Source organism: Bos grunniens, chromosome 13 (genome assembly GCF_055505025.1).
Source record: "Bos grunniens cultivar Pamir isolate PY7600 chromosome 13, Bosgru_T2T1.0, whole genome shotgun sequence".
Classification (NCBI taxonomy): Eukaryota; Metazoa; Chordata; class Mammalia; order Artiodactyla; family Bovidae; genus Bos; species Bos grunniens.
In genome coordinates, this window is record NC_141177.1 from 29,229,168 (window position 1) to 29,241,481 (window position 12,314).

The window sequence follows — 12,314 nt, forward strand, 5'->3', positions numbered from 1 at the left end:
TAGACTCTATGAGTGCTCTGTCCACATCACCTCAGCCCTCTTGTTTCTGTGCATGCCAGCGGCTTCTCCCTGTGAGACCTGCTGGCTCCTTCCTGAGGGCTTCCCCTGACTGCAAGATGTGCTCATGCCAAGCTGGGCACAGGGCAGGCTAGACTGGCCAGGAAGCCAAGGTAAACCTCCAGGGCAACTTTCAACCAGCAGTGGAGGGAATTACAAATGAGATATAATTCAGAGTACCTGCAAACACTGGCCCCCTCACACTGCTGCTGGGGCATGAGATGGTGCCCCCATTTTGGAAGACTGATTCACAATTTCTTATGAAATTCAATACACACTTCCCCCATCACCCAAGAACTTTACGTCTAGGTAATTGTGCAAACAAAATGTTAAGATACACCCACCAAAAGGCTTGTGTGTGAATTTCAGGGTAGCTTTATCCACAATAGTCAAGACCCAGAAATGACTCCATTGTCCAATATGTGAGTGGATAAGTGAGATATGTTCATTGAATGGAATAGTATTCAGCAAAAAAAGGAATGAAGAGCTGAAATATTAAGTGAAAGAAACCATTTGAAAGAGTACTTATTGAATGATTCTGTTTATGTAAAGTTCTAGGACAGGAAAACTAAGAAATGGGGATAAAAATAAGAACAGTAGTTGCCTGTAATGGAAATGTTCTATGGTGGAGGTTACACTGGGGTATCCATTTCTCAAAACCTATTGAGTGTAAATCACTGAGTGTAAATTATACCTCAGTAAAAATGTTCATACTGTGCTTAGGCGCTCGGTCTTATCAGACTCTGCAAGTCTGTAGCCTGGCAGGCTCCTCTGTCTATGGGGATTCTCCAGGCAAGAATACTGGAGTGGGTTGCCGTGCCCTATTCCAGGGGATCTTCCCAACCCAGGATGGAACCCAGGTCTCTTGCATTGCAGGCAGATTCTTTACCATCTGAGCCACCAGGGAAGCTCAAGAATACTGGAGTGGGTAGCCTGTCCCTTCTCCAGGGGATCTTCCCGACCCAGGAATCGAAACAGGGTCTCCTGCATTGCAGGCGGATACTTTACCAGCTGAGCTACCAGGCAACTGGATCACTCCAAAAGTTACACAGATCAATGCAGAATGTGTGGATATACAAAAAAGCACAAAGTAAAAACAAAACCAAACATCACTTGCAGTTACACTCCCCAGAGAGAGATCACCAGTCTGGACAGTTACTCTTCCTACAGTCATAGTTCCCATACTTGGGACCCTACTATTTACACTGCTTTGCAGCCTGCTTGCAACATCTCCAGCTGCTCTCCACATCCACCCCCATCCTTCTCTACCTCAGATTACACCTGTGGGCTTGGCCAGTGGGAGGCAAAATCAGGAGACCAGAGGGCAAGAGACCATAGAAGCCGGTATTCACTCCTGTATCTTTTCCTACTGGATCACCTTGGGCTCGCCATGCCCACAACCAGAGATGACAGCGCCTCTGGGGCCGCGGCGCCGAGGACACTGTCCTTCCAGAGTCGGAACCTCTCCCATCCCCTTGGAGCCTGTTGACGTCACAGCTCTGCTGCTCCAGCACTGGGTTCCCGCAGAAGTCCTGCGGTGCCCTAAACCTGCTCACACTCTCCCAATCAGCCCCCTTGTAAGTAAACGCCCATGAATCATCCTAATTTGAGCAGGCCATCTTTATCCCGTCTGAATTCTGACGGGGCAGCGCCGGTGAGAATGACCGTCGGTCCCCAGAACACCGCGGCCCCTGCTGGACTAACAGCTCTGGCACAGCAGCCCGGAGGAGGACGCGTCCCTATAGCGACGGAGCAGGGTCGCGCTTCCGGCCCAGCTGGCAGGACGGAAGTCCCGCCCCCGCCGGCCCGCCCCCGGCTTCCCGTGAGACCCTGCGAAGCGCGACGTAGCCGGAAGCGGGTGGCGACCGGGTGGGCGGCCGGCGCGCGTCCTCTGTGCAGTTCGCGGCGCGGCAGACCCTGGCCCGACCCCCGCCGAGACCCCCGCCCTGACCCCAGCCCGACCAGGCGGAAAGGATCTAGCGCCCTGCCCGGTAAGCGCGCGACCTAGACCTAGAGGTCCTGGTTCCCCCTGGGGCTGGTCCACGGCCCCTCCCGGTGGCCACCCCCGCCAGACCCCCACCCATCTCGAGGCAGCCATCCACAGGATTTGGAAGCGCCGACCTTGCCCTCCCCCAGTCGTTCCGGGGCTGGTCCACGGCCCCCCTTCAAGTCCCCACCCCCCAACGCAGCACCCCTCCTCCGGCCGTCCCCGCCCAGACCCCCACCCACCCTGCAGGGCGCCCCAGATCCCCAACCTTCTTTCCTCTGAGACTGTCACGGGCCCTTGTTCACCTGCACCCCTTCCGTAGGGCCAGCCGGCCCTGCCCCGTCCCCTCCTTCGGATCCAAGACGTGGTCCGGACTTAGGGTCCGGTCAGGCCTCTTTCTGAGTTCTGAAGGGTCTTCCACTCTTCAGAGGGAAGGATCCTCCTCTCGGTGTTGAAGAGGCCTGTCTCATCGGGAGCGGCAGCCACCCCTTGGCCGTGGGTGACGGTGTTGCGGGAGGGAGGGGAAACGGAGAGAGGACTTTGGAATCCTCCCTCAGTTTATGTACCTCTAGTAGAAGGACTGTGTTTCTCATCTGCCCTGTTAAACAGCTTCTCGCCTGCCGCAGACGTGAGAGTTAATTGTGCTCATTTGGTGCAAGCTTAAGGGTCCAGCCACCATGGGTTTCTGTGCCAAATGGGGCTGTCATAATGGTCCAGGGGATAAGTAGTGTTGAAGTTGGCCTTGGCATCCCTTCCCCACCCTGCAGAAGTGCGCAAGTAACAGTGCTTTAGGATGAGAAACGGTGGTCCTTCCATGTAGGTGCTTTGAGTGCTCAGGTGGTTTTAGAGAAAGATCAGCATGATTTGTCCCTGTCGCTGGTGACAGCCCCAACATTGTGCTGAAGTCATCCCTTTTAATCTCAGGTCTTGAAGAAGTTCCCACTTAGGGAGCAATGTTCTAGGGTCTGACAAGTGGCTTCTCTCATGAGCTGAGAAAAAATGTCTTGGTTCACCATTTACTGAAGCCTCGTCCTCTTGCAGAGAGCTGTGTGTTACCATCTTGATTTCAAGTATTAAAGCAGGAGTTCTTGGATTCTTTTTCAAGATAAACTTTGGCCACCTCATGCGAAGAGTTGACTCATTGGAAAAGACTCTGATGCTGGGAGGGATTGGGGGCAGGAGGAGAAGGGGACGACAGAGGATGAGATGGCTGGATGGCATCACTGACTCGATGGACGTGAGTCTCAGTGAACTCCGAGAGTTGATGATGGACAGGGAGGCCTGGCGTGCTGCGATTCATGGGGTCGCAAAGAGTCGGACACAACTGAGCGACTGATCTGATCTGATCTGATCTGATGGTTTTGAAAGAAGGTATTTGTTTCTCATGTATTAAAGTTAGGATTTCACAGAATTAAAGGGTCTTCTTATGCAAAAAAACAGTTGCTCTTAAATCCAGCCCACCTCATTCACTTTCATGTGACATGTTTCCCCCGCTGTCATTCTGCCAGTCCTCACTCTGCCTTCTTTTACACAATTACACATTCAGGGCAGGCTCATCCTAGTTTTGACTTCTGTTTGCCTGTGTCCTGTGAGTGTTTGGCATTCTAGATTCAGGAAGCATGGTTGTGGGGACAAGCTGGGTCCCCTTGAGGAGTAACTGAAGGTAACAGGCAGATGCGGACCAAGATGCTCCTGGGTTTTCATGCCGTTGCATTGGCAGGGAAGCTGGTGGGAACAGGCCCCTCTCAGACAGTGGGCGTGAGGTCAGAGGTTGCGAACACTGCTAGCGACGCAGGCGTGTGGCTCTGTCTCTGACAGTGGCCTATGTGTCCTCGACAAGACACGTCCTGCCGGGGAAGCTGGAGGGAGTGTGCACACTCTGGTCCCAGGACCCCGGCCAGGTTAGGGTTAGTTTACATCCAGCACTGTGCTGGGCACCCTTTCCCTCCTTGGCTTGATTCTTACTGTATCAACTTTCCTGGTCATGAATTAAACAGGCCACCATTGAACTTGAACTTGGCCAAAGCTAGGAGATCTGTGAAGAGATGGCTTTTCTCTTCAGCCCAGGCTGTGTGGCTGCTATTTCCCACAGTGTCCCCATGAGGCATTGTGACAGATCTGCAGGTCCATAGGCCCCTGCCCATGCCCTGCTGTGGCCATGCTCTCTGTCATCTCTGTCCTTCAGATGGCCCCTGGGAGGCCAGCCTCGTCCCATGTCAGTCAGGACCACCGCTTCTGCCCCAGGCCTGGAGCCTCCCTGTGCTGGCTTGAGGCAGGTGGGGCATTGCCGGGACCAAAAATGTGGGGCTCCCTGACTTCAAGTACCATCAGCCTGAGTCCAGTATGTTGCCCTGAAGGCAGGAAAAGAGATTTAGCAGCCAGTTCTGAGCACATTTTATAAAGCCCAGCCCTTTGCTAGGAGCTTCACTGGAAACCGACATTCCATAAATTACACAGTCTTGATGCGACGTGGTAAGTGGCCTCTAGTAACTGCACGTTACTGCTCATGATCACTTTATTGGCCTGGCAGCATCCACACTGCTTTGGGCTTTTCCTTGCGCCTGGAGAGCAGGTTCCCGCCGTGAGGGGCCTCCACACTGCCTGTAGTGAGTTGTCCTATTCCCTAACAGCTTCCAAGCAGCTTCTTGGGGTTCCTTGAGGTTATATCTTGTAATGTGTTTGCACTGGCGGTTGATTTTCTTGTGAAAATCTTGTTTTTCTCAGCACCATGGCCAGCCCAAGAACCAGGAAGGTTCTTAAGGAAGTTCGGGCGCAAGATGAAAACAATGTAAGCATCTGCTTTTCCTCGACACCCAGTTCAGGTTTCAGGAACCTCTCGGGGTAGTGTGTGGTCTTGGGGTCCTCACTCCCTGTCACCGTTGGCCTCATAACCAGCCTCCCTGTTCTTGCTCTTGGGGCCACCACTGGGTCTTGGGGGTCCCTGGGTCCTGCCTCAGCCTCTGGACAAGCCCCTGGACACCCTCCGCAGGTGTGTTTCGAGTGTGGCGCCTTCAACCCACAGTGGGTGAGCGTGACCTATGGCATCTGGATCTGCCTGGAGTGCTCGGGGAAGCACCGTGGGCTTGGGGTTCACCTCAGGTCAGTGTGCAGGGGTGGGGAGGAGTGGGCCCCCATGTAGGTCGGCCCCTTTCACCCCCGGGCTCTGAGTCAGGGGGCGATATAGGTGATGAGGCCAGCCCTCTGCTGTGCAGCTTCGTCCGCTCTGTCACGATGGACAAGTGGAAGGACGTGGAGCTGGAGAAGATGAAGGCGGGCGGAAACGCTCGGTTCCGGGAGTTCCTGGAGTCTCAGGAGGACTACGACCCCTGCTGGTCGCTGCAGGAGAAGTACAACAGCAGGGCCGCTGCCCTCTTCAGGGACCGGGTGAGGCAGGCCGCCCGCCACGTGGAGGCTGCTCCGGCCACGGGCACTGAGGTCCCCTGTGGTTCTGACCACAGCATGGAGGCCGCGTGCCATCTGCGTGGAGACAGCATGCATGGCCTTGGCTCTTCCCACCTGGAGGACTTGGGGGGCCTGTGGTTTACTGGGCTGAGGATGGGCTTTCCTCCCAGATTCCGGGAAGCACTGTGTCCAGACACCTCTGTGCATGCAGCTAAAGCTCCCCTGAGAACTTCAGTGCCTGCGGGGAAGGCCCATCGTTCGGGGTGTAGAAAGAGGGCCTCAGAGACTAAGAGCTTGCCCGTTTGGCGTCCACACCCAGCAGAGCCCCCAGCACGTGGTGTAAAGCCAGAGGGGCTGTGTGGGGGGCAGGGAGTGCACTGCGGTCAGGAGCATTTAGGCCACCTTGATGGGCCCCTGCTCTCTGACCCAGGTTCCCTTGGCAGGTGGCTGCTCTGGCCGAAGGCAAAGAATGGTCTCTGGAGTCATCACCCGCCCAGAGCTGGACTCCGCCTCAACCCAGGACACTGCTGTCCTCTGCCCACCGGTAGCTCCTCATCCAGCCTTCTGGCCAGCTCTGTGCTGGGTTCAGCCCAGCCCCTTCCTCCTCCCTCTTCAGTAGTGAGATTCTGGTCAGAAGGGCTCCAGACTGTGGCCCAGTGCTTGCTGTGGCCTTGGTCCCCCTGGTTTCCCTGCGGCCCCCCTGCAGGCTCAGGCCGGCATGGAGCCCCTGTGGCCCCCGTCCCCCCAGAGCCGCGCCTCCCCTACTTCTCACCAGTTTCAGCTGCTGAGCCTAAGCTTGAGCTGCCTTCTGCTCAGAGCTTAGTGTTCAGAGGAGCCAGGCATGAGCAGGTGGGCGTGACTGCACCTCCCAGAGACCCCTGCGGGCATGTACCCACCCTCTGTTGGCCTCTTACTTTTGACCCACCATTGCAGAGCCTCTGGCCAGGTGCAGAACTCCACCGCCTCTGGGGACAAGGCTTTTGAAGACTGGCTGAATGATGACCTTGGTTCCTATCAAGGGTAGGGTTTCAGGCGGGCTCAGGGGAGGCTGGGGGCAGGGGGCACTGTGAGAGTGGCTGGGGCTCCTGCCCATGTGTGTGGTGGGTGCAAGATTGGCAGGCCCTGTGGAGTCCTGAGTGGCAGCTTCAGGAGGGTGCTTGAGTGAGAAAACCACTGAGAGAAAGGACGTGATTCCTCCCTGGAACCTGCCTGGCCTGTGGACGAGTGTGTCCCACTTCCGGCAGTGACCTGATATCTGGGTCTGGATGCCTCTGCACCCTGTGGCTGTCAGGAGCAGCAAGCCTGTTGCCTGTGTCCCCCAGGGCCCAGGAGAACCGTTATGTGGGGTTTGGGAACACGGTGCCGCCTCCAAAGAGGGAAGACGACTTCCTCAACAGCGCCATGTCGTCCCTCTACTCGGTGAGGATGCCGTCCCAGTGCCCCCCGCCCCGACGCCCCAGGGCCTCCTGGAGACCAGCCATCCTAGGATTGCAGTGGCCCACTCCCCTTTCCTTCACTGACCTCACACCTTAAAGCTGGGCTTATGGGGTTTAATCCCACTTGTGTTTTGTCTTTCATTTACTTTGGCTACAATGTATAAGACACGTGCCCCAGGTTTAACAAGGCATGTTTTCCCCGGAGACCTCGGGCTCTGAGTGGAGCCTGCCTGGCTGCCCCTCCTGGCAGGGCCACCCTGTTGCATGGGTTCTGGGCTGAGTCTGCTCCAGGGGAGAAGGGGCCGTCAGCCTGGCCTGGTTTTCAGAAGCGCCTCCCAGGGTGTGAAGTTTGTGTCCCCGTGTCCCTTCCATCCTACCCCCAGAAGCTGAGCATCTTTTGTCAGCTCCTCATGAGGGTCACTCCACATCTCCCCAGGAGGCACAGGCTCAGTGGGGATTTAATCCAAATGACTGGCTTCTGTTGTGGAGGCTCAGGGGAAATGACCTTGGACTCAGAACAGGTTTCATGACCCCTGCGGCCTGGTGGGAAGGCCTGTCTCCAGGGAGTGGACCTGAGCTGCTTCTGGGGCCCCTAGCTGTGTCTTTCCCACGGAGCATGGGTGCGAAGGATGCTCTCCTGTGTCTGCGTGTGGAGCTGCCACATGGCTTGTGTGTGGCTTCCTTGCAGGGCTGGAGCAGCTTTGCTACTGGAGCCAGCAGGTTCGCCTCAGCGGCCAAGGAGGGCGTAAGTACCAGGCTGTCCTGCAACACCACAGGCTAGGCAGCCAGGGGTCCTGACGGGGCTCCAGCCACAAGTTCGTCTGCCCCACGGGGGTTTCTGTGAGTGGCCCCTCTGCCGGGGCCCTGAGAGCACCCAGGGTGCTGGGGAGAGGTGAGAAGTATGACCAGTTGTGCTCAGCAGTGAACAGCAGAGCCTGCTGGACAAGGCCCCACCCCGCCTGGGGGCCCTGTGTCCAGAGCGCAAAGGTCGGCGTCGGGCCTGCTCCCTTGCCCTGGGCGCCCCTACCCTACCCTGGTGGTCTAGCTCCTGGGGGAGCAGGGGTAGAGGGCAGCTTTGCGGGGCCTGAGAGCCACTGTGGGGTGAGTGCCAGTCCTCGTGGCCATCAGGAAACGGGCCTGAGCACCCAGGCCCTGCAGATGCGCAGCTCCAGCAGCCAGTGTCGGGCAGCTGATCAGAAAACCCTCTTTGTGCTTCCTTCCAGGCGACAAAGTTCGGGTCCCAAGCAAGTCAGAAGGTACCGGAAGAAACCTTTGCATGGGCACTATGGGGCTGCTTCTAGGCTGGGTGGCCTCCATGTGCCCTGTGTCAGGGGAGGAGTGTTTTACACCAGCAGTCAGGCGCCCACGGGCCCGCACGGAGTTCTCTCTCAGGCTCCCACATCTGCATGTTACTTCAGGCGCCTGTGGGTTTGGGAAGTGGAGGCCACTCCACCTTGGCCTTGTGGGGAAGGAGGCCCTGCGCTGGGTCTGGGCAGCCGTGGGTGGGAGACCCAGCACCCCCTGGGCATGGGGGTTTTGTCCCAGGGATACAGCGTTCCTCGTCTCTATTGGTGTTCCCCCTTCCTGTGGTTGCGTCGGGGCCCGCTGTTTGTCTTGTTTTCAAACCTTGGCTCGCAGTCCTGGTGGTCTCCTGCGTGATGTCTGGCCCTGGGCTGGGTTCAGGACTTGGGGTAATGGCTTTGGGGGCCGGCGGAGGAGCCTCCGAGCCATGTGGGCCCCTCCCACCCTGAGGGCTGAGCTCCCCCAGCCCCACTCAGGGACGTCTCTAAGCCCCCATTTCACTTGATTTCCACCCAGCCTGCTCCTGTCATCCTGGGAGGGTCAGGTGGGAGGGGCTGGGTCTAGAGAGGGTGCGGTGCCCGTGGGACCCTGTCCTGGTTGTCGCGACTGTGGCGCCTACCGCCTTGCTCTCTCTCTTCCCCCACCCCTGTCTCCCCACGCTGTCTGGGTAAAGTTCTGGGGTTCCAAGCAGCAGCCAGAGCTGGTAAGGCCCCGTCTGTGCTTGTGCATGCCCCCTTACCCGCCCCATGTATCCGGCACGTGCCTGCACTACAGCCTGCATGTTGGCGCTTCCATGTGCTCACACTCAGAGCTGCTCCCCAGCTTGATGGGCTCCCATTTGAGCATCCGTGTCACAGGCAGGAGGCATGGGATCCAGAGCTCAGGGCTGCCATAGGGGACCAATGGGCCGGGGTACCCTGTGGTCCACAGGGAGTTTTTCGTGGTGTGGTTTAATTATCTTCAGCCAAATAATCTGAAAGAGTCCAGTCCTACTGGCGAGGGCCCCGCACTGTGGTCATCTCCCCATTGTCCTGCCTGCTCCAGACCTGAGCCGCTGGCCTGGCCCGGCCTCCCCCCACCCCCAGCTCCATCCCTTCTGTGTGAGCTCCCTTGGGGGCCCCTGGAGGGCAGATGGGACTGGGAGTACACCTGTCTGTATGAGGGACAGCGGGGGCTCTTCAGGAGCCCAAAGGCCAAGGACGGCAGTGCCCAGCCTCCACGACAGCCAGGAGCGTCGTGTGGTGGTGGCTAGGCCTTGCCAGCCACCTTCCCTCCACGGGCAGAGTTCGCCATCCTGAAGAGAACATGCCACAACACGCACACAACTTTTCTTCATCATGTCTTTCCTTCTAACAGGCTTCGGAGTTGGGCCACAGTCTGAATGAGAGCGTCCTCAAACCCGCCCAGGAGAAGGTAACATGGGGAGAACTTCTGGTGTTCAGCTGTGTTCAGTTCCCTGGGCCCTCGTTCGAGGGGCAGTTGCTCCTGGGGCTGTTTGGGTCCTCAGACTCCCTGGTGTCCCTGGGGGACTGGTGCCTATGGGCCCTCATCCTGGGTCAGCGAGGCCTGGCCTTGCACCCTGCTCCTGCGTGGCTGGGCATGCATCCTGCCACTTGCCCTGGAGGCCCAGACAGGCAAGAGGAACATGGGGTGGGCAGGGCAGGGCAGTGCCAGCCTGTGTGGGAGGTAGGGGGCGACGCAGAGAACACCAGGGGTGGGGGTCCAGTGAGACTGGCCCGGGCTGTAGGGTGGTCGGCCGGCCCTCCCTTTTGCTTCTGGGGAGGGGACAGCATAGAGACAGAGCCCCTGGTGCCAGTGCTGGTGGGTGGCAGCCTTCAGTGCAGGCAGTGGGCGACTGCTGGGCTGTGACGACGCTGTTCCCATCTGCCAGGTGAAGGAGGGGAAGATTTTTGATGATGTGTCCAGTGGGTTCTCTGAGTTGGCGTCCAAGGTAGGGCAGCCCCGCCTGACATGCAGGCTTGGCTGGAAGCGTCTCCATGTTCCAAGGCACCCGAAACCGTGAGCAGGGAGGGCCAGCGCTTCATGCGCATCTCTTCTTGGCCCAAAGGGCCTGTAGGACCAAGGAGGGTCAGGCAGACACTCCGGTGCTGACAGCCTGAGGAACATGGAAACCTCTGGACGAGCTCCGGTCCCAGCCACTAACCTGTTGCTATTTTCTTTCATTCTTTTCTTGCTGCGGCCAACCTTCCTGGTGAGTGTGCTGTGGGTGGCCTGCCTCTCTGCCTGGCGCTGTGGGTGGGGGCGCATTCGTCCTGCTTCCTGGCCCAGAGCCTCTCCTCAGGCTCTCCTGGCCGTAGCTTCTTGTGCCCACACGGCAGGCATCCTGCCGTCCCCATCCAATCCTATCCAGTAAACTGGCCTGAGTTTGGCGGTTCACTGCATTTCTAATCTTCACCCTGGTCTTTGGACACGGCGCAGTCCTAGCAGAGCCCGGCTGAGCTGTCTTCCGCTCTCTTCCAGGTCCAGGGAGTTGGCAGCCGGGGCTGGCGGGACGTCACCACTTTTTTTTCTGGGAGAGCAGAGGATTCATCAGACAGGTATGCTGTGTCCATTCCTGAAGTGGGCTGCCTTCTGACATCTCCCCCAGATCTCAGAGGCAGGGCGTCTCCCCCAGGGTTTTGGGTGACGATCAGAAACCCCTGGAGCCCTGGAGGTGCAGAGAGGCATGTCAGTCCCTCAGCCTCTTACTCTGAAGCCCTGCCTTCTACCTCGGGAGCTACTGCTGCCCAGGTGATGGGGGTGGTCTCAGCCTTGCCCTTGTTGGACGGGCTGAGGGAGAGGAAGGGCCACTGGGCTTTGACCCACCTCCTCGGGGTCTCCAGCGCTCAGGGCTCTGCCCAGGCCTTCCTGCTGGGAACCAGGTGGGCCAGCTTTCTCCTCCTCTGACTTGGATGGGACCCTGGGGCTCTGATGGATGAGCTTATGCCCGGCCCAGAGTGGCAGCCACTCTGCCAAGGCGGGTGCTGTTGGTCTGCCTGCTCGTGGACCAGCTGCTTCCTCCCAGCACTGCTGGACATGTTCAGCGGTGAGGTTGTGGTTGGGTGAGGAATTCTCGTCCTGAGCTGGTTCCACAGTACAGAGAAGGGTCAAGTCTCTGAGTTTTCTTCCCATTATTTGTTGCAGGAAAGTAGTATTTTACATTTTCCTCTGAAACATCCTCCATGTGGGTGGGACTGATGGAGGGTGGGCTCTGGTGGCAAGTGGCCTGAGTCCTTCCATCAGGTTCCACGGCCTCAACTCCATGGAGGAGCCCCCCCGAGGCTGGGCGTCCTCTGCCCAGGAGAACAATGACTCCAGGACCCTGAGGGGCGTGGACCAGGACTCTGGGTTGGAGCTCGGACTTAGCTAGGGAGAGGCTGAGGGGAGGCCAGATGGCTTGGGGCCCCCGTGATGACCTTCCGGTTCTGGGAGCTCAGAGAGCCCTGTCTGTCCCAGACCCCCGGAGGGCCCGAGCTACCAGAACAGCGGTGGGGACAACTCCCAGAACACCCTCGACCAGAGCTTCTGGGAGTCCTTTGGGAGCACTGACCCTGCCAGGGCCCACCGGTCCCCAAGCAGCGACAGCTGGACATGCGCGGACGCCTCGGCTGACAAGAGGAGCTCGGACAGCTGGGATGTGTGGGGCTCGGGCTCTGCGTCTGCGTCCAACAATAGGATCAGCGACAACAGTGACGGTGGGGAGGCCTGGGGGGGTGGCGGGGAGGGCCGGGCCAAAGTCGCCAAGAAGGCCACGCCGCCACCCACGGTGGACGATGGCTGGGACAACCAGGACTGGTAGGGGCCCGAGGCCAGGTGCAGCGGCTGCTCTGCCTCCTCCCTCTTTCCGTTCCACCCAAGAAACGCCGGACGTGCGAGAAGACAGCCTCAGCCGAGACCCAAGAGCCACGTGCCTGTGGGAGTGGGGGCGTTTCTGTGCCCCTGAGCTCGCTTTCCGGGGGACCCAAGCCAGGTGCTGTCACAGGCAGGGCTCCCTGCTGCTGCAGGGCCAGCACACCCAGCCCCTCCCCAGAGAGCTCAGTAATAAACGCTCTCCTGCTGTTGCACGAGGCCACATGTGCTCGAGGCCTGATTTTCCTTGAAGCGACTTTAACTTTCTGTTTGCTCTCTTT

General features: G+C 58.5%; 1 protein-coding gene across 9 annotated transcripts; it reads left to right on the plus strand.

The window, feature by feature from the left end:
• Nucleotides 1–1,901: 1,901 nt before the first annotated feature.
• ARFGAP1 (ARF GTPase activating protein 1) lies at nucleotides 1,902–12,256 on the plus strand. Of its 9 annotated transcripts, none has more exons than XM_086331065.1 (15): nucleotides 1,902–2,048; nucleotides 3,086–3,415; nucleotides 4,769–4,832; nucleotides 5,034–5,143; nucleotides 5,257–5,428; nucleotides 5,890–5,990; nucleotides 6,380–6,466; nucleotides 6,769–6,865; nucleotides 7,571–7,627; nucleotides 8,106–8,138; nucleotides 8,858–8,887; nucleotides 9,541–9,597; nucleotides 10,076–10,135; nucleotides 10,666–10,742; nucleotides 11,641–12,256. In XM_086331065.1, the coding sequence occupies exons 3-15, from the start codon at nucleotides 4,773–4,775 to the stop codon at nucleotides 11,981–11,983; spliced, it is 1,284 nt and encodes a 427-aa protein (XP_086187191.1). In that variant the 5' UTR covers nucleotides 1,902–2,048; nucleotides 3,086–3,415; nucleotides 4,769–4,772; the 3' UTR covers nucleotides 11,984–12,256. The 9 variants fall into 9 exon arrangements, with proteins under 9 accessions (XP_086187191.1, XP_086187190.1, XP_086187194.1 ...); XM_086331064.1 differs by having other exon boundaries at nucleotides 3,150–3,415; XM_086331068.1 differs by lacking the exon at nucleotides 8,858–8,887.
• The last annotated feature ends 58 nt before the right edge of the window (nucleotides 12,257–12,314 follow it).